We start from the raw sequence: 25955 nt of genomic DNA on the forward strand, positions 1-25955 counted from the left end.
CCAGGGGCACCTGCCTGCCTCTTCTCATTCATCTGATGTTACACTCTGTGTTCTCCAGGGCCTCTGTGACTCTCTCTTCCCTCCTTTGTCTGACTCATGGGATTCTTCCTTCGCCTAAACCAACCAACTATGATAGTCTAAAAAGTAATAAAAACCAAATATTTTTAGTGCCTAAAATATGCCAGATATTTTTATATGCCCTTTCATTTATGAATTCATCCCTTCACAGTTCCCTACCTGGAGGTGGTGATTAGTCCCTTGTTTATACTGTCTTGCAGAGTTTGAGATAAACAATTCTATCATTTTACTCCTTTTCCCTGTTAACATATGAAGTTCTGGAAGCCGAAGTCTGTGGTCATTTATCCTGGTATCCCCAGTCATTAGTAGGTTCAGATTGAAGTTTATATGAAGCAGGTATCTGATCCTTCTTTTAGAACTAAAACAGAAAAGCACGGGTCCTGCTTTGCTTCATATAAAGAAGATTTCTGTGATCTAATGATTTTGTGAAATTTGCCACATTCTGTATGCCCCTTTTGGAAACCCACTGTGCATGTATCCTTTTAAGTAAGTCTGCCAAAAATCGAATTTTACCTTAACGTTTCTCAAATGTATTTCACCCCAGAACATTTACTCTTTACCCTACTAAAAATACAAAAAATTGGCCAGGCGTGGTGTCACACACCTGTGATCCCAGCTAATCAGGAGACTGAGGCACCAGAATCGCTTGGACCCTGGAGACAGAGGTTGCAGTGAGCCGAGATTATGTCACTGTACTTTAGCCTGGGAGACAGAGTGAGACTCTTGCTCAAACAAAGAAAGATAGTTTCTATCAGTGTAGAAACTATTTACCATTCAAGTTTCCTGATGTCAGCCAAAGGCCAATCTTGCAAGCAGGCCATTTTAAAGACAGCAGTCTCAAGCCTATTATGCTAAGTTTTCCCTGTACCCTCTTTCAGCCAGAAGTCTGACTTTGGTTTTAGGAAGAAAGCCATCATTTAAAACCCTGTGCTGTTCTAAAAAGACATTCGCCTTACATTAACAGAAGGGATGACTTTCTTGTTTGAAACACTGTAGCTTTCGTTCCTTGTTGAAAGAAAAGGTTATTTTACAACGCATAGGACAATGAAGATTATGCTAGATTAGAATGTCTCTTTAAGTTTCGGAAAGAATGGAGAATTGCTACAAGGATAAATTGCATTTCTCCTTTTCCTTTATACACCATCTAGATACCAGAAAAAGGATACTAGATTATATTAGGCAATATACTTAGAGTTTTTATACTGTTACTTAGGTTTTTAAGAGTTGAATCCTGTGACATTCTTGCTGAAGAAATCATTCCTTGAAGGCTGTTATTTGATGATTTAAAAAACAACCTTTTTAGCTTGAAAAGTATAAATGTTTCTAGAAGCCTGGTAAATAAAAGGAACAGTCTGCCACAGGACATTTTATACAATGAAGAAGAAAGTGGGAATTGGTTATTTCATGATTATATCTCTGCAGGGAAAAAGACAGTGTTCATACCTGTATCCACAAACAGATCTTTTAGATTTCAGTTTACTTGATGGAACTATTCCCCTTCTTAGCAAATCTGAGAACAAGTTAGAGCTCATTTTAGATCTGTATCTTTGGTTATTTGGAGTATGTGTCATTTTGTTCTATGCCTGCTGTGCCCTTAATCTGGCAGGCAGTTTTTAATTACAAAGTTCCAGTCAATTCCATTTAATGAATGATTATGGACTCTTATTATTAAAACCTGAATATATTCAATTCTTCCAAGACTCTGGAAAATATCCCCCCCAAATATTTTTAAGTGTATATCTTGCATACTGATGAGAAGAAAGGCAATGGCAGCAATGAATAGGGGAAAATAAAGAAGCTAACATGTTAAAACCCAGTAAAACTTTTATCATTGCTTATTTGCCAAAGAAAATCCGTATCAGTATGCCAATATGAAGGTATAGGAAATTATACTTCGTGTTTTCAGAACCAACTTTAAAGATGGTCTTTGATTTCTTCTTCCCTCGTTTACCTTACTGATAGACAACTATTTTCCCCTCTGAGCCATGCCCATTTCTTTTCACACTGTCCATTAGCCACTCAGTCCTCGACTGAAAGAACCACTTCCTATCCCTGATGCACACTCCAAAATTATCTTAACTTTCTCTTTCCTTCTCCTCCAATGGAAATCATCTTTCCCGTAATGAAACTGATTTTTGTTTGCTATTAAGGAGCAAGTAAATCAGTTCCATTAATTCACAGTAAGAAATCCATGATGAATTATCTCTCCTAAGATTACTTATATTTTTAAAGGATGAACTGTTCATCCTTATATACGACTAATAGGAATACATATTTTTACAACTTTCCTGGAAAGCACTCTGGCATCAAATATCAAGGAACCTGAAAATGTTCTCATAATTTCCCCAGTAATTTTATTTCCAGAATTCATTTCTAAAAAAAAACCAGCACCAAACATTTATACACAGAGATGTTGATTGTAATCGTATGTGTCAAAGAAAAAGTCAACTTATATCATAAATATAATAATAAAGATAATATAATGAGTTGAAGAAGAAGGAAAAAGGGAGGGAGGGATAGATAAGCATTCACTGCCCATTTTCAGGAGGCTGCGAAAATCATGAAGGTTTCTAAGTCTGGATGTAGCATGGTCATGCGGGTCATCATGTCTGCCTAACAGCTAACGGATGCTCAGGTATTTAAAACTCGAGAATAATAACTAAATAAATGTTCCTGTAAATTATAAAGGTATTTTTCTGCTTAGTCGTGCCCAAATAACAAAAGTTTAATTAAGCAGGGTACTACGCAAAGTACAAAGCATGATAGGTTCAGATCCCACATGGTGTTCCTATCAGTTTTGTGACCTTGGGCAAGTTATTTAATCTCTGGGAACTATGGTCTGCATATTTTAAAATATGATAATTACACTTGCCTTGTAAGGTTATTATGGGGATTCAGAAATATAATTCATGTAAAGTGATTCATATCTCATATAATACTAAATGTACTCAAATGTTCTTATTAATGTCACTCATTTAGTGAGGGAGACAGTTGTCAATAGATTACATTCTTTAAGATTGGATACTTTAAAGGTTATCTTATTTATCAGAGAATTAGACTCTGTTTTGTCTAATTCTAGCTAGAATTTTAGCTCATTGAAAATCTTAGAGTTTATTAACTATATATATTGTATTTATTTATACTAGGTAAGGGTCTGTATGCGAGTCACTGGAAATACATTTTCAAAAGTGATATGCATGATACCTAGGAGGAAATAGCACTTATAAGTTCCTAACCTTATAAACTCAGTCCATAAACTTACAGTAGATGTCTCAGAGGCCCATAAAATGTTGCCAGGATAATTTGCACAAGTGTTTTCTGTCCTGGGTAAATGGATGGGCACTAAATGATGACCTAAAATGAAAAAGGTAATAGCAAACTTGGGAATGTTTTCACCAGACTTAACTCCTCGCCTCTTGTTTTACGAAGCCAGGTCTCTCTGGATATAGTCGATGAAATAACAATTAATATGTTATTACAAGTTTTTTCAAAGGATCTGTTTTCTTTCCCATTAAGGAATTTTAGAGGAGTCAGCATAGTATAACCTGATAGGTTTTATGTGTGTAAAATGTATAAACTCATTAACCCATATTAGTTAAATTATTGGCAGACAGTAAATTAAGTAATTGAGAATGACAGTCTAATGGCTTTTGCACTGGACTTTTGAAATTAGGTTGATTATTGACACTCATTGCCTTGTAATAATTTCTTTCAGTTGTCAGTAGTTTTGCAAATATTGACACAAACTTCTTTGGAGAATATTAATATTTTGCTCACTGTAGTAAACTTTGATGTGAGGTGGTCTGCCTATAACACCTGCTGTTTCTAAAGATTCTTCCCAGGTTCTGAGGTGAGCATTTGATAAGTATTCATCACTGTGCATCATTTCACTTAATCCTAACAGCAATTCTGTTTTTTTTATTTTTATTTTTCTTTAATTATTATACTTTAAGTTCTAGGGTACATGTCCACAATGTGCAGGTTTGTTACATATGTATACTTGTGCCATGTTGGTGTGCTGCACCCATCAACTCGTCAGCACACATCAACTCGTCATTTACATCAGGTATAACTCCCAATGCAATCCCTCCCCCCTCCCCCCTCCCCTAATAGGCCCCGGTGTGTGATGTTCCCCTTCCGAGTCCAAGTGTTCTCATTGTTCAGTTCCCACCTATGATTGAGAACATGCAGTGTTTGGTTTTCTGTTCTTGTGATAGTTTCCTGAGAATGATGGTTTCCAGCTGCATCCATGTCCCTACAAAGGACACAAACTCATCCCTTTTTATGGCTGCATAGTATTCCATGGTATATATGTGCCACATTTTCTTAATCCAGTCTGTCACTGATGGACATTTGGGTTGATTCCAAGTCTTTGCTACTGTGAATAGTGCCGCAATGAACATACGTGTGCATGTGTCTTGATAGCAGCATGATTTATAATCCTTTGGATATATACCCAGTAATGGGATGGCTGGGTCATATGGTATTTCTAGTTCTAGATCCTTGAGGAATCGCCATACTGTTTTCCATAATGGTTGAACTAGTGTACAATCCCACCAACAGTGTAAAAGTGTTCCTGTTTCTCCACATCCTCTCCAGCACCTGTTGTTTCCTGACTTTTGAATGATTGCCATTCTAACTGGTGTGAGATGGTATCTCATTGTGGTTTTGATTTGCATTTCTCTGATGGCCAGTGATGACGAGCATTTTTTCATGTGTCTGTTGGCTGTATGCATGTCTTCTTTTGAGAAATGTCTGTTCATATCCTTTGCCCACTTTTTGATGGGGTTGTTTGTTTTTTCTTGTAAATTTGTTTGAGTTCTTTGTAGGTTCTGGATATTAGCCCATTGTCAGATGAGTAGATTGCAAAAATTTTCGCCCATTCTGTAGGTTGCCTGTTCACTCTGATGGTAGTTTCTTTTGCTGTGTAGAAGCTCTTTAGTTTAATTAGATCCCAATTGTCAATTTTGGCTTTTGTTGCTGTTACTTTTGGTGTTTTCGACACGAAGTCCTTGCCCATGCCTATGTCGTGAATGGTATTACCTAGGATTTTTATGGTATTAAGTCTGACATTTAAGTCTCTAATCCATCTTGAATTAATTTTCGTATAAGGAGTAAGGAAAGGATCCAGTTTCAGCTTTCTACTTATGGCTAGCCAATTTTCCCAGCACCATTTATTAAATAGGGAATCCTTTGCCCATTTCTTGTTTTCCTCAGGTTTGTCAAAGATCAGATGGCTGGAGATGTTAACAGCAGATCTCTCGGCAGAAATTCTACAAGCCAGAAGAGAGTGGGAGCCAATATTCAACATTCTTAAAGAAAAGAATTTTCCACCAAGAATTTCATATCCAGCCAAACTGAGTTTCATCAGTAAAGGAGAAATAAAATCCTTTACAGACAAGCAAATGCTTAGAGATTTTGTCACCACCAGGCCTACCCTACAAGAGATCCTGAAGGAAGCACTAAATATGGAAAGGAACAACCGGTACCAGTCATTGCAAAAACATGCCAAAATGTAAAGACCATTGATGCTAGGAAGAAACTGCATCAACTAACGAGCAAAATAGCTAGCTAGTATCACAATGACAGGATCAAGTTCACACATAACAATATTAACCTTAAATGTAAATGGACTAAATGGTCCAATTAAAAGACACAGACTGGCAAATTGGATAAAGAGTCATGACCCATCAGTTTGCTGTATTCAGGAGACCCATCTCACATGCAGAGACATACATAGGCTCAAAATAAAGGGATGGAGGAAGATCTACCAAGCAAATGGAGAACAAAAAAAAGCAGGGGTTGCAATCCTAGTCTCTGATAAAACAGACTTGAAACCATCAAAGATCAAAAGAGACAAAGAAGGCCATTACATAATGGTAAAGGGATCAGTTCAACAGGAAGAGCTAACTATCCTAAATATATGTGCACCCAATACAGGAGCACCCAGATTCATAAAGCAAGTCCTTGGAGATGTACAAAGAGACTCAGACCCCCATACAATAATAATGGGAGACTTCAACACCCCACTGTCAACATTAGACAGATCAGAGAGACAGAAAGTTCACAAGGATATCCAGGAATTGAACTCAGCTCTGCAGCAAGCGGACCTAATAGACATCTACAGAAGTCTCCACCCCAAATCAACAGAATATACATTCTTCTCAGCACCATATCACACTTATTTCAAAATTGACCACATAATTTGAAGTAAAGCACTCCTCAGCAAATGTAAAAGAACAGAAATTATAACAAACTGTCTCTCAGACCACAGTGCAATCAAACTAGAACTCAAGACTGAGAAACTCAGTCAAAACCACTCAACTACATGGAAACTGAACAGCCTGCTCCTGAATGACTACTGCGTACATAACAAAATGTAGGCAGAAATAAAGATGTTCTTTGAAACGAATGAGAACAAAGATACAACATACCAGAATCTCTGGGACATATTTAAAGCAGTGTGTAGAGGGAAATTTATAGCACTAAATGCCCACAAGAGAAAGCTGGAAAGATCTAAAATTGACACTCTAACATCACAATTAAAAGAATTAGAGAAGCAAGAGCAAACACATTCAAAAGCTAGCAGAAGGCAAGAAATAACTAAGATCAGAGCAGAACTGAAGGAGTTAGAGACACAAAAAACCCTCCAAAACATCAATGAATCCAGGAGCTGGTTTTTTTACAAGATCAACAAAATTGATAGACCGCCAGCAAGACTAATAAAGAAGAAAAGAGAGAAGAATCAAATAGATGCAATAAAAAATGATAAAGGAGATACCACCACCGACCCCACAGAAATACAATACTATAAACACCTCTATGCAAATAAACTAGAAAATCTAGAAGAAATGGATAATTTCCTGGACACTTACACTCTCCCAAGACTAAACCAGGAAGAAGTTGAATCCCTGATTAGACCAATAGCAGGCTCTGAAATTGAGGCAATAATTAATAGCCTACCAACCAAAAAAAGTCCAAGACCAGACGGATTCACAGCTGAATTCTACCAGAGGTACAAGGAGGAGCTGGTACCGTTCCTTCTGAAATTATTCCAATCAATAGAAAAAGAGGGAATCCTCCTTAACTCATGTTATGAGGCCCACATCATCCTGATACCAAAGCCTGGCAGAGGCACAACAAAAAAAGATAATTTTAGACCAATATCCCTGATGAACATTGATGCAAAAATCCTTAATAAAATACTGGCAAACCGAATCCAGCAGCACATTAAAAAGCTTATCCACCATGATCAAGTGGGCTTCCTCCCTGGGTTGCAAGGCTGGTTCCACATATGCAAATCAATAAATGTAATCCAGCATATAAACAGAACCAAAGACAAAAACCACATGATTGTCTCAATAGATGAAGAAAAGGCCTTTGACAAAATTCAACAGCCCTTCACGCTAAAAACTCTCAATAAATTTGGTATTGATGGAACGTATCTCAAAATAATAAGAGCTATTTATGACAAACCCACAGCTAATATCATACTGAATGGGCAAAAACTGGAAGCATTCCTTTTGAAAACGGGCACAAGACAGGATGCCCTCTCTCTCTACTCCTATTCAACATAGTGTTGGAAGTTCTGGCTAGAGCAATCAGGCAAGAGAAAGAAATCAAGGGTATTCAGTTCGGAAAAGAAGAAGTCAAATTGTCCCTGTTTGCAGATGACATGATTGTATATTTAGAAAACCCCATCATCTCAGCCCAAAATCTCCTTAAGCTGATTAGCAACTTCAGCAAAGCCTCAGGATACATAATTAATGTACAAAAATCACAAGCATTCTTATACACCAGTAACAGACAAACAGAGAGCCAAATCAGGAATGAACTTCCATTCACAATTGCTTCAAAGAGAATAAAATACCTAGGAATCCAACTTACAAGGGATGTAAAGGACCTCTTCAAGGAGAGCTACAAACCACTGCTCAGTGAAATAAAAGAGGATACAAACAAATGGAGGAACATACCATGCTCATGGATAGGAAGAATCAATATCATGAAAATGGCCATACTGCCCAAGGTAATTTATAGATTCAATGCCATCCCCATCAAGCTACCATGAGTTTCTTCACAGAATTGGAAAAAACTGCTTTAACGTTCATATGGAACCAAACAAGAACCCGCATTGCCAAGACAATCCTAAGTCAAAAGAACAAAGCTGGAGGCATCGCGCTACCTGACTTCAAACTGTACTACAAGGCTACAGTAACCAAAACAGCATGGTACTTGTACCAAAACAGAGATATAGACCAATGGAACAGAACAGAGTCCTCAGAAATAATACCACATATCTACAGCCATCTGATCTTTGACAATTCTGGTTTTTATATTACTTCTATTACAGATGGAGGTATGAAGTTCAGAGGGATTTTTTTTTTTTCAATCTAAGCCTTTTTCCTCGTATTAAATTTCTTATGATATACAGCATTTAGTTGTTTATGGACAATATCTAATCGTAGGCCTAGAAGAAGGGTTGGTTGGTAAACTGTTAATACAACTCGCAGGCCAAATATGGCTTGCTAACTGTTTTTGTAGTTTTGGCAGGCTAAGAATGGTTTTACATTTTTAAATAGTTGAAAAAAATCAAATGAAAATTTTACAACACATGAAAATTGTAAGCAAGTTAAATTTCAGTTTTATTAGAACACAGCCATTTCCATTCATTCATTTATTAGAGTCTTTCATGCTACACAGGTAGAGTTGAGTAGTTTGGACAGAGACCCTATGGCCTGCAGACTTGAAAAAATCACTATCTGGCCCTTTATAGGAAAAGTTTGCTAATCCTTGCCTAGAGGGATAATTTATCTCGTCTGCTATGCCTTTATAAATGACTTCATTATTGAGTGCTTACCACTTGCTACACACCATGTTGGGCTCTTGTCCTGGGAACAGTAAATAAAGGAGTACAGTGGGTAGCTGCAAGGAGCTTATAGCTTAAAACTTATGTTTCAATTAATATTTTAATAGTCATAGGGTAGATTGATAATTCTGTATGATAAAATTATTTGGTTATTCTAATAAGATGTGTTAGTACTCATAAGGTAGACTTTAATATTCATATAGACCTAAGTAATTAATGTACTAATAAAATATTAGGTTGATCCAATAGTAAAATTACTTGGTTAAAATAAATATTCACCATAAACTGTACTGTTTGAACCCTCTTTCTTTTTAAAAAAATGCATACATATACCACACTGAACATAAACCTATCCCTTAGATGATTTGTGATTTTATTGTGATGAGGACCATATATTACAAGCATATATTTTATGTTTGCTATAGCTCTAGATGTTGGCAGTATGGGGAATTGAGCTGAACGCTGATCATTCCAGGGCATATTCCAAAAACTGTTTATTGTTAATTTTTCGCTAAGTTCCTAATAGCAGTTTTTTCCTTGTCATTTGTTTTTTTTTTTTTTAAATAAGTTAAAACTTATTCAAACATATTCTGAATTTTTTCTGTTGTACTTTATACTACTGCATTTGTTAACCTCAATGTGCATGTGTATTTCAATTTTCCTTACTGGATATTAGTTTTGTTAACATTAATGTATTTTAAACTTTACTTAATTGAATATGAAATGCTAATTTTTGTTATTTTAAGAATCTGCATTAGTTGTGTCCAAATAGAAAAGAGTTACTTAATTTCCTCAAAGCAGCATTAGTATATAGTGAGTAAAAAATAAGTATTTCTTCTCCGTGTGAGACTCATTTTCTGGTTTCTATATGTTTATATTTATGAGAAAAATACCATTATTTTTATGAGGAGAGAAATGGTTTTAATTGAACCACCATTTGTCTAACCACTAAACGTCTATTGACTTACTGATATGTGCCCATACTATCCTAGCGACTGAGAGTGCAGACGTCCGTTTCCCTGTATTCACGGAGTGTTGCGTTTACTCTTTGTGCCTGAAGATCCTGTTTTCCCCAAATAATAGACAAGATTTGCCAGACAAGAATTTTTGCTTGTGTGTGTGTGAGCTTGAGTTGTACCACTTTAATTTGTTCCATGAGTATCCCTTTGTAAAATACTACTTCTCTTTTAGTAAGTGTTTTGCCTCTTTCTGTTCTTCAGTGCCCTCAAACCTGATGGATGATCATGTGGACAATGAGGATTAAATTACCTTATTTGTAACTTTCTGCACCTTGAATATTTGCTTTCAAATTTTGTGTTTGGAGACCTTAGGGCATTCATCATTTTAATGTGAACTTGTGATATTTCCTTTATCATTGTGAATTATTTCAGTTTGTTCTTATTGAACTTGGTATTCAGCTTGTTATTTTATCTTTTCAATTCAATTTTTATTATTTTTGTTATTACAGCCAAGTATAATGGAAGATATCTTTATAATGTATTGTTTATTAAAACTTTTTGGCAGATCTCTAGTTTCATATTTAAGTCAAATGAAAGTTTAAGGAAAATTTACATGTGGAAGAAAATTTCTTTTTGTATAACCAGTTTGTTCCTAAATTCTGTCTTTTCCACGATGTATATATGTGTGTGCACATACACGTGTGTATTTGTATAAAATTTGCAATTTTGGTCCCTATTTTACTTAATGTGCAGTTGTTTCTGGCTAATTTTCAATTATGTCTTAGGACCTTTTAGGTAATACCAAGGAAATTCTCTGTGTTTTATGGTAAAATTACATATGTCATTATAAACTCTTATCTTGTGCTGAAATGGCTGAAGAAGGTAGAACACTATTTTAATGACAATACTTGATTAGCACAAATTCATTACCCAACCTGATAATGAGTTTGCTAATACCAGGCCAACATATCATGTCTTTAGGGACCACAGCTTTCCCAATCTGGAGATCTATACGCTTTTCAATGTTTACCTTCCTTTGGCCTTCCAATGTACATAGTCTTTAAATTTTTGGATATTAAATTCTTAGATACTGACCTGGGCATGACAGGCAAGAACTTAAATATTTAATCCACCTAGTATTCATTTTCATGTCTAAATGCAGATAAAACATTGAAATGGGCCGGGTGTGGTGGTTCACGCCTGTAATTCCAGCACTTTGGGAGGCCAAGGTGGGCGGATCATGAGGTCAAGAGATCGGAACTGTCCTGGCCAAAATGGTGAAACCCCGTCTCTACTAAAAATACAAAAATTAGCTGGGCATGGTGGCGTGCACCTGTAGACCCAGCTGCTCAGGAGGCGAGGCAGGAGAATTACTTGAACCCGGGAGGTGGACGTTGCAGTTAGCCAAGATCATGCCGTTGCACTGTAGCCTGGGTGACAGAGCCAGACTCTCTGTCTCAAACTCAATCAATCAATCAATCAATCATTGAAATGAAAAAAGAAGTCATTTGTTAGGTGTCTTCTGTTTCAGCCATACCACATAAATGAATATTTTCTTCATCTGTGGGAAGGCTGGTGTTAAGAACTGCTTATATTGCAAGCAATGAAAACAAATAGCTTTAACAGCACAAAATAAAACAAATATTTATTCATATAACCAAAAAGGATACAGGAGGATTCAGCTTCAGTGAGGCTTCATGGGCTGCCAAAATAGCCCCCAGGTACTGTTTCTTGTTTCTTAACTCTTTGACCTGCACTGCCAGCTTCATTCTCAGGTGCCACATTGTGGATCTCTGGCTCTAGGCTGTCCTCTTGTGTTGTAGACTGGCTACCATCTCAACATGTCTTTCTACTGAAGAGCAGAAGTCTCTTGCAGGGTTGATGCACACACCCCAGCAATTCTTGCGCTCTCTTTGGCCCGAATTGTGGCAGGTACTCATCTCCAAACAATTTGCAGTGGATAAGGGGATAAATTATGTTGATCATCTTTACCAGTCCTGATACCTCCAGAACTGAGTATCTGATTGTATACCTGAGAGAGGGTAAATAAATAGTCAAAGAAAAGTCAGGTGCCTAGTATCTAATAAAGAGAAGGAATGCATGCTGGGGATGTAGTATCTTTTTTTTTACTATATAGGAGTCCCCTTTTTTCACAGGGGATATGTTCCAAGATCCCTAGTGGGTACCTGGAACCACAGATAATACTGAACTCTATATACACTGTTTTCCTATGCATACATACCTTTGATAAAGTTTAATTTGTAAATTAGAGTTCAGCAGTAATAACTAGTAACACTATAACATTGATAAGAATAGACTGAAAGAAAAGTTATATAAATGTGATCATTCTCTCCCAGAATATCTGATTGTATTATAGTCACCTATTTTTGGACAGCTGTTGATTGTGGGTAACTGAAACCGTGGAGCTCAAAACTATGGAAAAGCGGGGACTACTGTACTTGTTCTGGTGAAGTGTCCATGCTAAGAACTTAAAGAAAATGGAAGAAATACAAAGGACACTATCTTCATATCACCATGACAATCTGTTGCAAGCTTCCATTTTAGCCGGGACTACATGTTTTGTCTGTATGTTTTTAGCATTGATGTCAGAAAGGCTTGCAGTTGGGTGTATTTGTGAGGTGAGGGAGGGAACTGATCCATTCCAGTCGTCCCACTTTAACGCGCAGAGGAATGAAAAATGCCAATCAAAGAATATGACAGGTATTCATATGTCACCTATTTGAGTTTAGCCTCAAAATATTTTATTAGCATTTATCTATTACAAGAATGTTAAACTGAACAGCTTGTTTAATTATTTTTAATTGGGAAATGTCCTCTATTGATTAATTTAGGCTACCAAGAGATTGAGGTGCCAGTCTGGCTGAAAAGCATAGACTATATCTGATACGGTTTGACTGTGTTCCCACCCAAAATCTCATCTTGAACTGTAATCCCCGTAATCCTTATAATCTGCACATGTCAATAGAGAAACCAGCTAGAGGTAACTGAATCCTGGGGGTGGTTTCCTTCATGATGTTCTCATAATAGTGAGTTCTCATGAGATCTGATGGTTTAATAAGCGTGCGCCAGTTCCTCCTGCATTTGTTTTCCTTCCTGCCACCCTGTGAAGAAGGTGCCTTGCTTCCCCTTTGCCTTCTGCCATGATTGTAAGTTTCCTGTGGCCTCCCCAGCCATGCTGAACTGTGAGTCAATTATGCCTCTTTCTTTTATAAATTATCCAGGCTCAGGCAGTTCTTTATAGCAGTGTGAAAGTGGACTAATATATTTGCAGCTTTATAATTTTAGGAAATAACAAAATGTTCCTTTTGTCATTATCAGTAGTATTTTCTCACCAAGGTACAATATGTGGAATGTGTACTGTTATTCAAACATAAGGCATGAGACATCTGCATTATAGCAAATATTCATTCATTCGTTTATTGAGTAAATATTTACTGAGTGCTTACTGTGTGCTATTTGAGGTACTCAGGATAAAACAGAAAACAAAACTGAGGATTAGCCCTTCCTTCTGGTATAAAGAGACAATAAATAATATGTGATATGTTAGAAAGTGTTATTTCCTTTGGAGAAAACAGGAAATTCTTAGTAGGGTAAGGGCAGTCGGGACAGCCCAGATCAGGCTTGCTAGGGTCGGGCAGAGGGAAGTGCATGAAGTCACAGTTTTAAGTAGGGTAGTCAGAGTGTGCCGCATTAAGAAAGTGAAATTTTAACAAAGATTAGATGAAGGAAAGAAGTTATGAAAACCTTTTATACCCATGTCTTATTTAAGTTCAACAGCTACATTTTGATATGAATTGCATCCTCTCTCTATTTCACATAAGAATCATAAGATGCTGGGGCAATATAAAATTAGGGTGAGTTAGAAATTTTCTGGTTTGTGCATTTTGTAAACAATCAAATTGTAGAAAATGACGGTTCTTTGTGTGTGGTTGATAAATACATATAAGTGAAATCTTCAGTTTATGTCAAGGATATATGGCATATTTAAGTGTGCTCCTGGCAGTGTGAGGGTTCTGAATTTCTGTTTTGACTTTGTATTTGCACGGCAAGCACATACAGCATGTACATAGCAACATACACTTAATGTACTTTTTCTTGTGCTCTGGTGGTGGTGGTCAGGGAGACTAGGGGTGGAGAAGCCCCAGCCACCTCTTGCCATTGTTGTTTCTTTGAGAGATGATTCTATTTAGTCAACAGCTAATGTGTTCTTCCTATACCTTTCTTTCCTAATGATTTTTGCCTTTGTTTTAATTTATATTTTTTCATTTACTTATTAGCTCATTGATTTAACAGATGTTAGATAACTAATACTTGTCTTTAGTGATTGTCATCATTGAAGTCATATTTTACATTTATTTAATATCTTTATATCTCATAGCATATAGATTTGCATATATGCTCTGCTGTATGTGTATATATAAAATTTTATGTGAATGATCTAGTGTAGAACCTTCAGGAAATATTTATAATTATTACTGCCATTTTTCTAAGTAAGTTATTACTTCTCATGAGTTCCAGTCTCATACCATAGGTTTCACAGCATAATTTATCTATATTCTGAATCTTCATTACTTGCAGGATACCATGTAAGAAAACAGTGTTTCTTTCCCTGCTTCTGTATATGATTATTTCTCATATGCATGTAGCAGCTTTGAGAATAATGGCTTTGTTGATGAAACTAGAACCAATGGTATTTGAATTGTTTAAAAACTGCAGGAAAATCATTGTAAGTTCTTTGTCATTTTGACATAAATCATCTTGAGGAATTATTTTCTTATTGCGAAAATCACACTCTAATATTTGAAAACATTTATAATACTTAATGCTTTATGGCATTTTCTTAATAAAATATCTTGCTTTTGCAAACTGTTACTTTTTGATATATGTTCATTTAGTTTGGTTTTGGTTGAGAATATGCCTTGTCTTGTACTGATATTCAGATGCCCGGCACTGGAGAGGCTGCTAATGTTTTGGTAAAGGACTCTGTTCCCACCTGTCCTAGTCAGTGTCGGGCTGAGATGTGGACACAGCTGGGGAACACATGCTTATCTCCTCTGTGAGTGTCTACTGAAGCTGAGAGGGCTAGTTTATATGTTACTGGGTGTAAATCTGGATCCTAAATATCTCAGGATCAATGGAATGGAGATAAGAAAATGAAAGAGTTTTCTAACTTAAAAGAAATGTATGACCTTTTCTATATGATCTCAAGAAGGTACAACTAAGATCAGTTACAAGACAATAAAGGGAGATATACTTGATACAATAATATTATGAAATTTTAATAGAATTATTGAGATATGCAGTGGGCTAGTTAGAAATTTCCTGTCACTATACATTTTACCAACTTAGTGTGAGGGATAAAGAAGGGACTCAGTTTGATCATAAGCCAGATGTTTAATGTATGCTTACTGTGTATTATTCATTGTTCTAGGTAGTGGGCCCCACTCCTTAGTATTAAGCACTAAATGACTAAAAATAGTACGAAATTATATTAGTCCATTCTCATGCTGATATGAAGAAACACCTGAGACTGGGATAAAGGAAAGAGGTTTAATTGACTCACAGTTCCACATTGCTGGGGAGGACTCAGAAAACGTACAGTCATGGCAGAAGGCCAAGGAGAAGCAAACACCTTCTAAACAGGGTGGTATGATAGAGTGAATGCAAGCAGGGGAAATGTGCGATGCTTATAAAACCATCAGATCTTATGAGACTCACTCGCTGTCACAAGAACAGCATGGGGGAGACTGCCACCATGATTCAATTACTTCCCACCAGGACCTTCCCACGACTTGTGGGGATTATGAGGATTACAATTCAAGATGTTGTTTGGGTGGTGACACAACCAAACCATATCATGCTGGCCCCGGCTCCTCTCATATCTCATGTCCTCACATTTCAAAACCTTCCCAAGAGTCCCCCCAAAGTCTTAACTCATTCCAGCATGAGCTCAAAAGTCCAAGTCCAAATCTGAGATAAGGCAAATCCCTTCTGCTTATGAACCTGTAAAATCAAGAGCAAGTTAGTTACTTCCTAGGTACAAGGGAGGTACAGGCATTGAGTAAATACACACATTCCAAATAGGAGAAATTGGCCAAAAAAAGGTGGGCTACAGGTCCCATGCAAGTCCAAAATCCAATAAGGCAGTCATTAAACTTTAAAGTTCCAAATGATCTCCTTTGACTCCATGTCTCATGTCCAGGTCATGCTGATGCAAGAGGTGGGCTCTCACGACCTTGGGCAGCTCCACCCCTGTGGCTTTGCAGGGTACAGACCAGCCTCACTCTTTCCTGCTTTCATGAGCTGGCATTGAGTGCCTGCAGCTTTTCCAGGTGGAAGTGCAAGATGTTGCTGGATCTACCGTTCTGGGATCTAGAGAATGGTGGCCCTCCTCTCATGGCTCCACTAGGCAGTGCCCCAGTCAGGACTCTGTGTGTGGGCTCTGCCCCTGTAGCGAACTTCTGCCTGGACATTCAGGCATTTCTGTACATCTTCTGAAATCTTGGTTAGAGGTTCCCAAACCTCATCTCTTGACTTCTGTGCACTTTCAGGCTTAACACCATGTGTAAGCTGCCAAGGCTTGGAGCTTGGACCCTCTGAGGCAATGGCCCAAGCTTAATTGTGTCCCCTTTTAGCCACAGCTGGGACTGAAGCAGCTAGGATACAGGGCACCATGTCCCGAGGCTGCACAGAGCAGGGGGACCCTGGGCCCAGCACATGAAACCATTTTTTTCCTCCTAGGCCACTGGGCCTGTGTTGGGAGGGGCTGCTGTGAAGATCTGTGACATTCTCTGGAGATATTTTCCCCATTGTCTTTGGATTAACATTGCATTCTTCATTACTTATGCAAATTTCTGCAGCCGACTTGAATTTGTCCCCCAGATAATGGGTTTCTATTTTCTATCGCATTGTCAGGCTGTGACTTTTCCAAATTTTTATGCTCTGCTTACCCTTGAATGCTTTGATGCTTAGAAATTTTTTCTGCCAGATATCCTAAGTCATCTCTCTCAAGTTCAAAGTTCCACATATTTCTGTGGCAGGGGCAAAATGCCACCAGTCTCTTTGCTAAAGCATAGCAAGAGTCACCTTTGCTCCAGTTCCCAAGAAGTTCCTCATCTCCATCTGAGACCCCCTCAGCCTGGACTACATTGTCCATATCACTATCAGCATTTTGGTCAAAGCCATTCAACAAGTCTCTAGGAAGTTCTAAACTTTCCCACATCTTCGTGTCTTCTTAACCCTCGAAGTCTCCAGGAAGTTCTAAACTTTCACACACTTGCCTGTCCTCTCAGTCCCCCAAATGGTTCCAACCTCTGCCTGTTACCCATTTCTAAAGTTGCTTCTACACTTTCAGGCATATTTACAGCAGCACCCTTCTCCTGGTACTTACTGTATTAGTCTGTTCTCATGCTGCTGTGAAGAAATACCGAAGACTGGGTAATTTATAAAGGAGAGAGCTTTAATTGACTCACAGTTTTGTGTTGCTGGGGAGGCCTTGGGAAACTTAGAATCATAGCAGATGGCAAAGGATAAGCAGGAACCTTCTTCATAGGGAGGCAAAATGGAGTACGTGCAAGCAGAGGAAATGTCAGATCTCATGAAACTCACTCAGTATCATGAGAACAGAATAGAGGAAACTGCTCCCATGATTCAAGAACTTCCCACCTGGTACCTCCCACAATCCATTGGGATTATGGGAAGTACAATTCAAGATTAGGACACAGCCAAACCATGTCAGAAATGTTTAAGGTATGTACAAGTATAAAAAATAATAAACCAAATACTTTTGTAACCACAACCTGACTTAATAAATGCTCCCTATACAGTTCAAGACTGTGTGACCCTTTCTCATGGTTAAATCTAAAATTTTTTATTCTCTTATATTTCTTAATACTTTAACAAAAGCAACACTAAATCCTATGTAAAGGTAATAAGCATGTTTTTACATTGTGTATATATATGCAGTTGTACTGCCTGTGTGATTCATGAACGTATCATTTATTCTTCTGTGATTTTTTGTTCATTCATTTTTTGTCATAGAATAACCCAGTGTTTAAATATGCCACAAATTTTTTTGTTAATGTAACGTATGACAAATGTATATCAGTGATTTTTATTTGGGCTTATCTGATTTCTAGTGAAAATCAACATCCTTTCATGTGTATTGGCTTTTTCTGTCTTGCTAGTCTTTAACTTGCCTATTAAAATATTTTGTGTATTTGCTTTCATGGCTCACTGCAGCCTCCACCTCTTGGGCTCAAGCAATTCTCCCACCTCAGCCACCCAAGGTGTGCACCACCATGTCCGGCTGATTTTTTTGTAGTGATGGGCTTTTGCTATGTTACCAAGGCTCGTCTCAATTTTCTGGGCTCAAGCAATCCTGCAGGTCTATTGGCTTTTTCATGTGTTTTGGTGATATGGTTTGACTGTGTCCCCACCAACATCTCATTTTGAATTCTCACGTGTTGTGGGAGGAACCTGGTGGGAGGTAATTAAAACATGGGGCCAGGTCTTTCCTGCACTGTTCTTGTGATAGTGAATAAGTCTCATGAAATCTGATGGTTTTAAAAAGGGGAGTTTTCCTGAACAAGCTCTCTTTGCCTGCTGCCATCTACTTAGGATGTGGCTTGGTTCTCCTTTCCTTCTGCCATGATTATGAGGCCTCCCCAGCCACGTGGAACTGTAAGTCCCATTAAACCTATTTCGTTTTTAAATTGCCCAGTCTTTATGTCTTTATAAAGGACGTGTCTTTATCAGCAGCATGAAAATGGACTAATACAATTGGCTTTTTCAGGTTTGCTGTTCTTTAACTTGCCTAGTAAAATATTTTGCCCATTTTTCCATCCAGTTATTCTTTATAGATTTTTATAAATTCTTTATGTATGCTGGATAGTAACCTTTTGTTTTTACTTATGGTTGTGGAAAATACCTTCTTTCATTTTGAAGCTTTCTTTGTTTACTTTATGCATATTGTTTATTGATGACAAAAAGGTCTTAATTAAAAGTAGCTGAATTTATCAGTTCTTTCTCTTCAGATTTATGTTTATTTTTGCACCTTGTTTAAAATATTACCTACTGCAATCATTTTCTTTTCTGTTTTTTTTTGTAAATGTTTTGAGACTTTGCTAGTACGTTTCAAATATGCATCTGTGTATATTTCTGTCTTCCCATTTCTGTTCAGATATCTATTGACCAACCATATATTGAACACTTTATTTGTGCCAGTCACTGTTCTAGTTCCTAGAAGACAGCTGTGAATCACACAAGCAAATATCTATGCTTCTGTGGTGCTAATATTCTACTGTTTCATTTTTCCAATACCCTGTTATGTTAATTACTTTGTATGTCAGAATAACCGGAAAGGCAAGTTCAACTACGGTGTGCTTTTGCAAGATTGTCTTTGCTTTTTTTTTTTTTTTTGGTCCCTTATTCCTTCATGTAAATCATAATCATTTGTTTGAGTTCCACGAGAAATATCATCCACTCAATAGATGACTTTTCTTATCTTTCTATTCCTGTGAGTCTTTGATACTCTTTCCATGTATATGTGAAAAATTATATTTTAAGACGAATTAGCCAGGAGTGGTGGCTCACGCCTATAATCCCAGCATTTTGGGGGGCCAAGACCATAGGATTGCTTGAGCCCAGGAATTTGAGACCAGCCTGGGTAACATGGCAAAACCCTATCACTACAAAAAAATTAGCTGAGTATGGTGGTGCATGCCTGTAGTCCCAGCTACTTGGAAGGCTGAGGTGGAAGGATCGCTTGAGTCTGGAAGGTCAAGGCTGCAGTGAGCCGTAATTGTGCCACTGCACTCCATCCTATAGGACAGAAAGAGACCCTGTCTCAAAAACAAAAAACCAAAAAAGCAAAAGTATAATCTGAAAAGTGGAGCCACTTGTTGGTTTATAACATAATACATTGTATCCTAAAAACAATATATTTTATGTAATTGAGAAAAAAATCAAAGATAGAAGTAGTTGAAACAAAAATTCCCAGTCACTGGCATCATAAGTGTTTTCTGCATTTCTGTTAGGAAACTAACATTACAAACTACTTATTAGAAAGTCATATACTTTCTTACTTTGCTAAATATCATGGCTTTAATATCTTCTCAGTCCTTGGATAGTGAGTATGAGGGTTGTCTTTTTTTAAAGAAAATATCTTATCAGTGGAATTTTTCACAGCACCTCAGTGCTTCTGACGCTAGGAAATTGGGCTTTATTCTATATAAAATAATCATAAATATTAATATATAGTAGGTGAGTATTGCTTGATACCTTATAGTATTTCTACATTATTCCTTGTTTGCAGGATCTTGGTAGTGTCTCATCTTTATCTTTGTTTCTCCTCTTTTATATCTTAATATGTTACCCTAAGAACCAGAAAACAGCAAAAACGTCCTTAGATGGCCACAGGCCTGTTATTGCACTTCAGTTAATTGTTTTGCAGATCTCCTTTCTAACTGTTGGATGCTGCCCTGTTATTAGAGCTATTTCCACTTCTAGTGAGTTTGTTCTCAGTCTGTGATGAGATTAGAACCATTTCACCTTGTGAATGGCTGCTTTTTAGCAGTTAAAAACCTTCAACAAGTTTATAGAAATTCTTGGGTTAGATTCAGTCTGATTTTTTCAGTGCTAATAATCTCTCTCTATGTCCTGAGCCAAGCATTTCTATGTGTTTATTATTAAATGATGAGGTAAAGTTAGATATTCCTGCCTTGCTCGTATGTTTCAAGTAGCTTTTCTTGTAGAGTATCCTTCTTGTGAAACTAACTCTAGAGATGTTATGTGACATTTTTCAATCAGCTATCTCAGAACTTGTTTTACTTTGTGAGAGTAAATAAATAGGATTTCTACTCATGGCTTTGCTGCTAATTACTGCCTTGCTGTCCAGTTGTCAGCAAGTCAATTTTTATCTCTTGTTTTTATTTTCTTAATCTACAAAATGTTGCAGTGGTACTAGATAGATTACTCCCTGGGTTTTGTTTAACTGTCATTTTCCCCATGGCTTTCTATGTGGATTCCATGAAGGCAGATAATGATCTATTAATCATCCATTATGTTGTAGTTTCTATTTGCCATTTAAATTTTATTTCCTTTTTGGTGAGTATGTCTATTGTCAGCACTTAAAAGAGGAAGACAACTTTCATTGTCATTTATGGTATATTTAGCAATAAGACAGTGTACGATTGTACCCTCTAGCCAGTGTACATTTTTATAAATATATTTGTAAAAATCCATTTTCTTCCTCAAGAATATTATTTAAACGTTTATTGAACATTTACTATGCAACAAACCAGTGCCTGGCACTGGAAACAATAATGAATGAACCTGCCCTTAAGGAACTTTCAGCGTAATGATTTTTGGTTTGGTGGCAGCCTGTTCTGTTCAACCATGCTAATATCCCGCATGCCCTGCCATATGCTTCTATCTTCTTTTTTAGGAGTGTTAACCTGAGAAGGGTCACTTCTTTATGTCCTTGCTTGGTGATTATAGTAAATTTCAATGTTCTTTTAGGGTCAAGAAAGTATATGTCGATGATCTTGTAAAGATGACATATACATCTTTTAGAGCACAATATATTTCTGAATGATGAGAAATTAATTTTTTCATTGGTCACTATATTGCAGGACAGTCATAAATGAATGAAGCACAGGTTGAGCTTGACACATTTAAAGAGACCTTGAAGTAAAAGAAGAACCTTTAAATCTACCGAGAATGGTTCTTAGAATAATTTAAGAGGCAGTATGGGTGTTTTGTATCCTTGAAAACTCTTTGAATGGCAACTTTATATACTAGATTATATTTAACTTTCCCTTACTCAGCTGTTTGTCAGAGTCCAAGAATTGTTTTATTCCGGAATTAAGAAGTCTGAAGTCCCATCGTGCTCACTTTTATGTACCTTTGCCTCTGTATGACATTGGAGGAAAAGGTGTCATTTCAAAAATATGGTTTCTTTAGCCATCCAAGCTCACTAGTGCCAACAAACTGGCACTTTTGTGGCTTCATACTTGTAAATATATTTCAGTATTTTTCACTGGGTAGGTTATCTTGTAGAGAAGGCGAAGAACTTATAAATTCATTTCATAATGTCCAAAAGATAATCCAGGAGACATATTTTCACAGGCATAGCTCCTTGTTCTGTGTCTCACAAGGGAGAAAGAGGCTTTTATCAAATCATATGGTAGGACAGCTGTCTTGATTTTACTTAAAATGTAAAGTTTTATTATTACTTCAATATTCATATTAGTTTTTTCATTCATGTACAATTGTCATGTCTGCTTAAAGAACTTCAAAGTTTCATCAAAATAGTTTCATTTTAATTTCAGGTAGCTGAGAATATAATTTATTATACATTTATCAAAGTCCTTATGTTCATCGTGAATATCATCACATCAGTATTTTTTAAAGACTCATTAATGTAGTATAATCTCTACTTTCTCAAGTAAAACGATTATCATAATCAGTCCATTATGGTAACACTCTAATTCCATTCCTGAAACGTCCCATGATGTGAAATAAAAAAGATAATAATAATGATTCTAATGATACGAGAATAGTAAAGGCATAATAGGATATGTCTATTGATACCTTATCTTTACTTTTGTAGCTCTTGATCTTGTTCATAAGGGTGAAATTACTACTTATTCTTACCTTTTCTTTTACTTTAATACATAGGGGTGTGAGCTTATTTCAACTCCTGATCAAGAACACACTGATTTTACTAAGTGCCTTAAAATGCTCCAAAAGAAGATAGAAGAAAAAGACTTAAAGGTAAGATGTACATGTATTTGGATCGCGAGGTCAGGAGATTGAGACCATCCTGGCTAACACGGTGAAACCCCGTCTCTACTAAAAACTACAAAAAAAAAAACTAGCCGGGCAAGGTGGCGGCGCCTGTAGTCCCAGCTACCTGGGAGGCTGAGGCAGGAGAATGGCATGAACCCCGGAGGCGGAGCTTGCAGTGAGCTGAGATCCGGCCACTGCACTCCAGCCTGGGCGATAGAGCTAGACTCCGTCTCAAAAAAAAAAAAAAAAAAAAAAAAGATGTACATGTATTTGGTGGTTATTCCAAAGGATGTGAAAAAAAATTGGTTTTTTTTTCCACTCAGCTGAAATGGATATTTTACTTTTGTGCTTTTTTTTTTTTTTTTTTTAATTGCTGTCAGGTTTTTCCCCCCTGTATAGCAGATAAATCTGCACTTAGCTGCCAAAACATTAACGTGTTCCCTTAAACCAGGGGACACAAATGTAAACATCTTACAGTGGCATGGTAATAAAATGGGTGAACTGGACCATGTGTCAAGTAATCAAAACTGGGAACTCATTCTTGCCTGAAAGTGACTAGCTACTATTCGTCTCTAGTTGATTGTTGCCATGAAGAGCTATATGTATTTTTGCACTAGGTCTATTTGCATATTATTACAGGCAAAACAAATATGGCCTTGATTTGGCCCCTGAGCTATCATTGCAAATTTTTATTTAAATGAATATCAACTTTTTTTAAGCCAGAGAAGAGTCTACTGCTTTGCATTTTCTTGCATTTGTGCTCTTTAAGGTATTCAGTACTGATTTTCACCTAGCATCCAAATGTTTAATTGCATTAATTAGTACACAAGTGTATACTTCATTTTTTGATACCTGTTGAAATGGTATGCAAAGGATTTTAAGACTGTGTTTAATGAAGAGCTACAAAATTAAACCTGAAGCATCGATGACAATTGACCTTTCCCCTCCACCCCCGACTAGCAGGGGGCAATAAGTTTTAAGCTGAGATGAATTATCAGCTGTGTAATTTTAAACCAGGAAAAGTAGGAAAACACCCTTGTATAGTAGAATGATTTTGATAGTACAAGTAACAGAAAATACATGTCAACCTGCATCAATACCAAGAGATACAGGGCAGTCTTGAGACAGAGCTCAATCAGAACTCATGCTCTTTTTCTTTTATTTATCTGGGCTCCGCTTTGTAGGTTTTGTCTTCACACTAGCTTCCCTGATGGTCTCCAACTGCCACCTGCAGTAACATTTTACCCTTCACATGTAGGGAGATTAAGGCATAGAGCTGGGGGGATACATCACTTCCCACCATCATTGGACTCAACCCTTAAGATCTCTCCTGCTTTTGGCAAAGGAAAACGAGAGGATCCTGATTGTCTTGGGCTGGAGCCAGGTGTGGGATCAATCCACGTGGCTTATATATTCAGACTACATGGCTAATACATATTTGGCAGGATGGGATAGATATCAGAGCAGTAGCTCTAACAAAAATTTACTCTCTAGCAAAAGTTTGTTAAAGATACACCCTAACATATATCTACTAAGTTGCAGTAAGTAGTAAATTCTTTTCTCCCTTTGAAGTAAAACCTTGTTAACTATCACAATTGGCAAGCAGCTTGATCTGCGAACTCAACAAAAATAATTGAGTGAACATTTCTCATCTCTGTTTTAGCTTTGCTGAACTATATCAAATGTATTGTGCTATTTCCAGCAGTAAATTGATATAATTAAACATTTGTTTAATGAAAGCAGAAAACAACCGGTTGAGAGTTATTTATTTCATCCAGATATCACTGATTTGGTGTTTCTTAGGGAAAAAAATGTAAATATTCACAGCTGTCTTTTGTTTTTCCCAGCACCTCCACTGACATGATCAAAAGCTGAGATGCAATTATGTGAGTCTAATGCGTTGTGTCTAACTGATAGTATCTATAATACAATATTCTGTCATTGAGTCTTGAAACAAATCATCATATCTTAAATTCAACAAGGCCCAAATCTAGAGAGAGCCCCAAACTGGGAGATGAGGGTGTGATCTGCAAACAAATCTGACAGTCTTGGCCAATCTGTTGGGGAGTCTGGAAGCAAGAGTAGCTGTTAGAGGACTCTTGCATTGGGCAGAAATAGCAACAACCTGTACTCCAACTGTGCTTAGTCACAGACTAGAGGGTGCTCATGAGGAGTGTGGACTTGGCTCAAAGGTTGCCAGGGAAGAGTACAGACTTGGTGGCATGATGTGCTGCCTCCTGAAGGGGTTGCAGCGGGGTGATAACGGATGACTGGCCTCTACACAGCCTAACAGTGAGTTCTTTTTTGAAGAGCAATGCAGTGGTGCACTGCCTGTGCTGTCTCAGGCCCCGACATGCTTTGGGTCCAATGCATTCTCCAGCCCCATCCTACACCAGTGTTTCTCCTTTTTTTTAAACTATGCCATATTTTCTCCTCTCTCCTGCTTTAACGTGTTTTTGTGTATGTTGCCCCCTCTGCTTGGAATCTGTTTTTCCTTTTTTTTTTTTTATCTAGACCATGCATGCTGGAGGGTTTCTTTTTTTTGAGGTCTGATACATTTATTTATCTTTATATATTTTTTATTTCAATGAGTTTTGGGGTACATGTGGTTTTTGGTTACATGGATGAATTGTACATTGTTGAAGTCTGAGAGTTGAGTGCACCTGTTACTCCAGTGTAGTGTACAATGTACCCAATAGGTAGTTTTCATCCCTCAACCCCCTCCCACCTTCTCCTCTTTTGAGCCCTCAGTGTCCATTGTATCACTATGCCTTTGCACACCCATAGGTTAGCTCCCACTTATAAGTGAGAAAATGCAGTATTTGGTTTTCCATTTCTGAGTTACTTCACTTAGAATAGTGGGCATGGCAGAGTTTAACTGGCTGTCCTTAACTATCACTCACAGTTAGGTTTAGCTACTCTACATTTCCATACCCTCCTTTATTTTTTCTTTAGGGCATTCTGAACAATTTTGATCATTTTATTAATTATTTCTAATTGTTTGCCTAAAGTCATTCTTGCCAGCTTGACTTACAGCTTGACTGTACAGCCCATGAGGCTGAGCTCAGGTCTGCTTATTCATAACTCTACAGCAGTACATTGCATATAAGAAGTACTCCTTGAAAGTTTGGTACATTTTATGCACTACAAGAACATACAGGAGAGTGGAACATAACACAGTTAGGAGACAGGCTTTTTAGAGAAGGCTGAGACATAATAAGCAAATGGGAGCTAGACAG

The 25955-nt window shown here is 37.2% G+C and overlaps 1 protein-coding gene across 2 annotated transcripts in view; it reads left to right on the forward strand.

The window, feature by feature from the left end:
* The window catches only part of TPK1 (thiamin pyrophosphokinase 1), a 384318-nt gene that overhangs the window by 196885 nt on the left and 161478 nt on the right, over positions 1 to 25955 (forward strand). For both annotated transcript variants that reach the window (XM_033192495.1, XM_033192496.1), the window contains one exon: positions 22606 to 22701. In XM_033192495.1, coding sequence (XP_033048386.1) covers positions 22606 to 22701 — 96 coding nt within the window. The remainder of the gene's footprint in view (positions 1 to 22605; positions 22702 to 25955) is intronic.

This window comes from Trachypithecus francoisi, unplaced genomic scaffold (genome assembly GCF_009764315.1).
Source record: "Trachypithecus francoisi isolate TF-2019V2 unplaced genomic scaffold, Tfra_2.0 Lachesis_group4, whole genome shotgun sequence".
Taxonomy (NCBI): Eukaryota; Metazoa; Chordata; class Mammalia; order Primates; family Cercopithecidae; genus Trachypithecus; species Trachypithecus francoisi.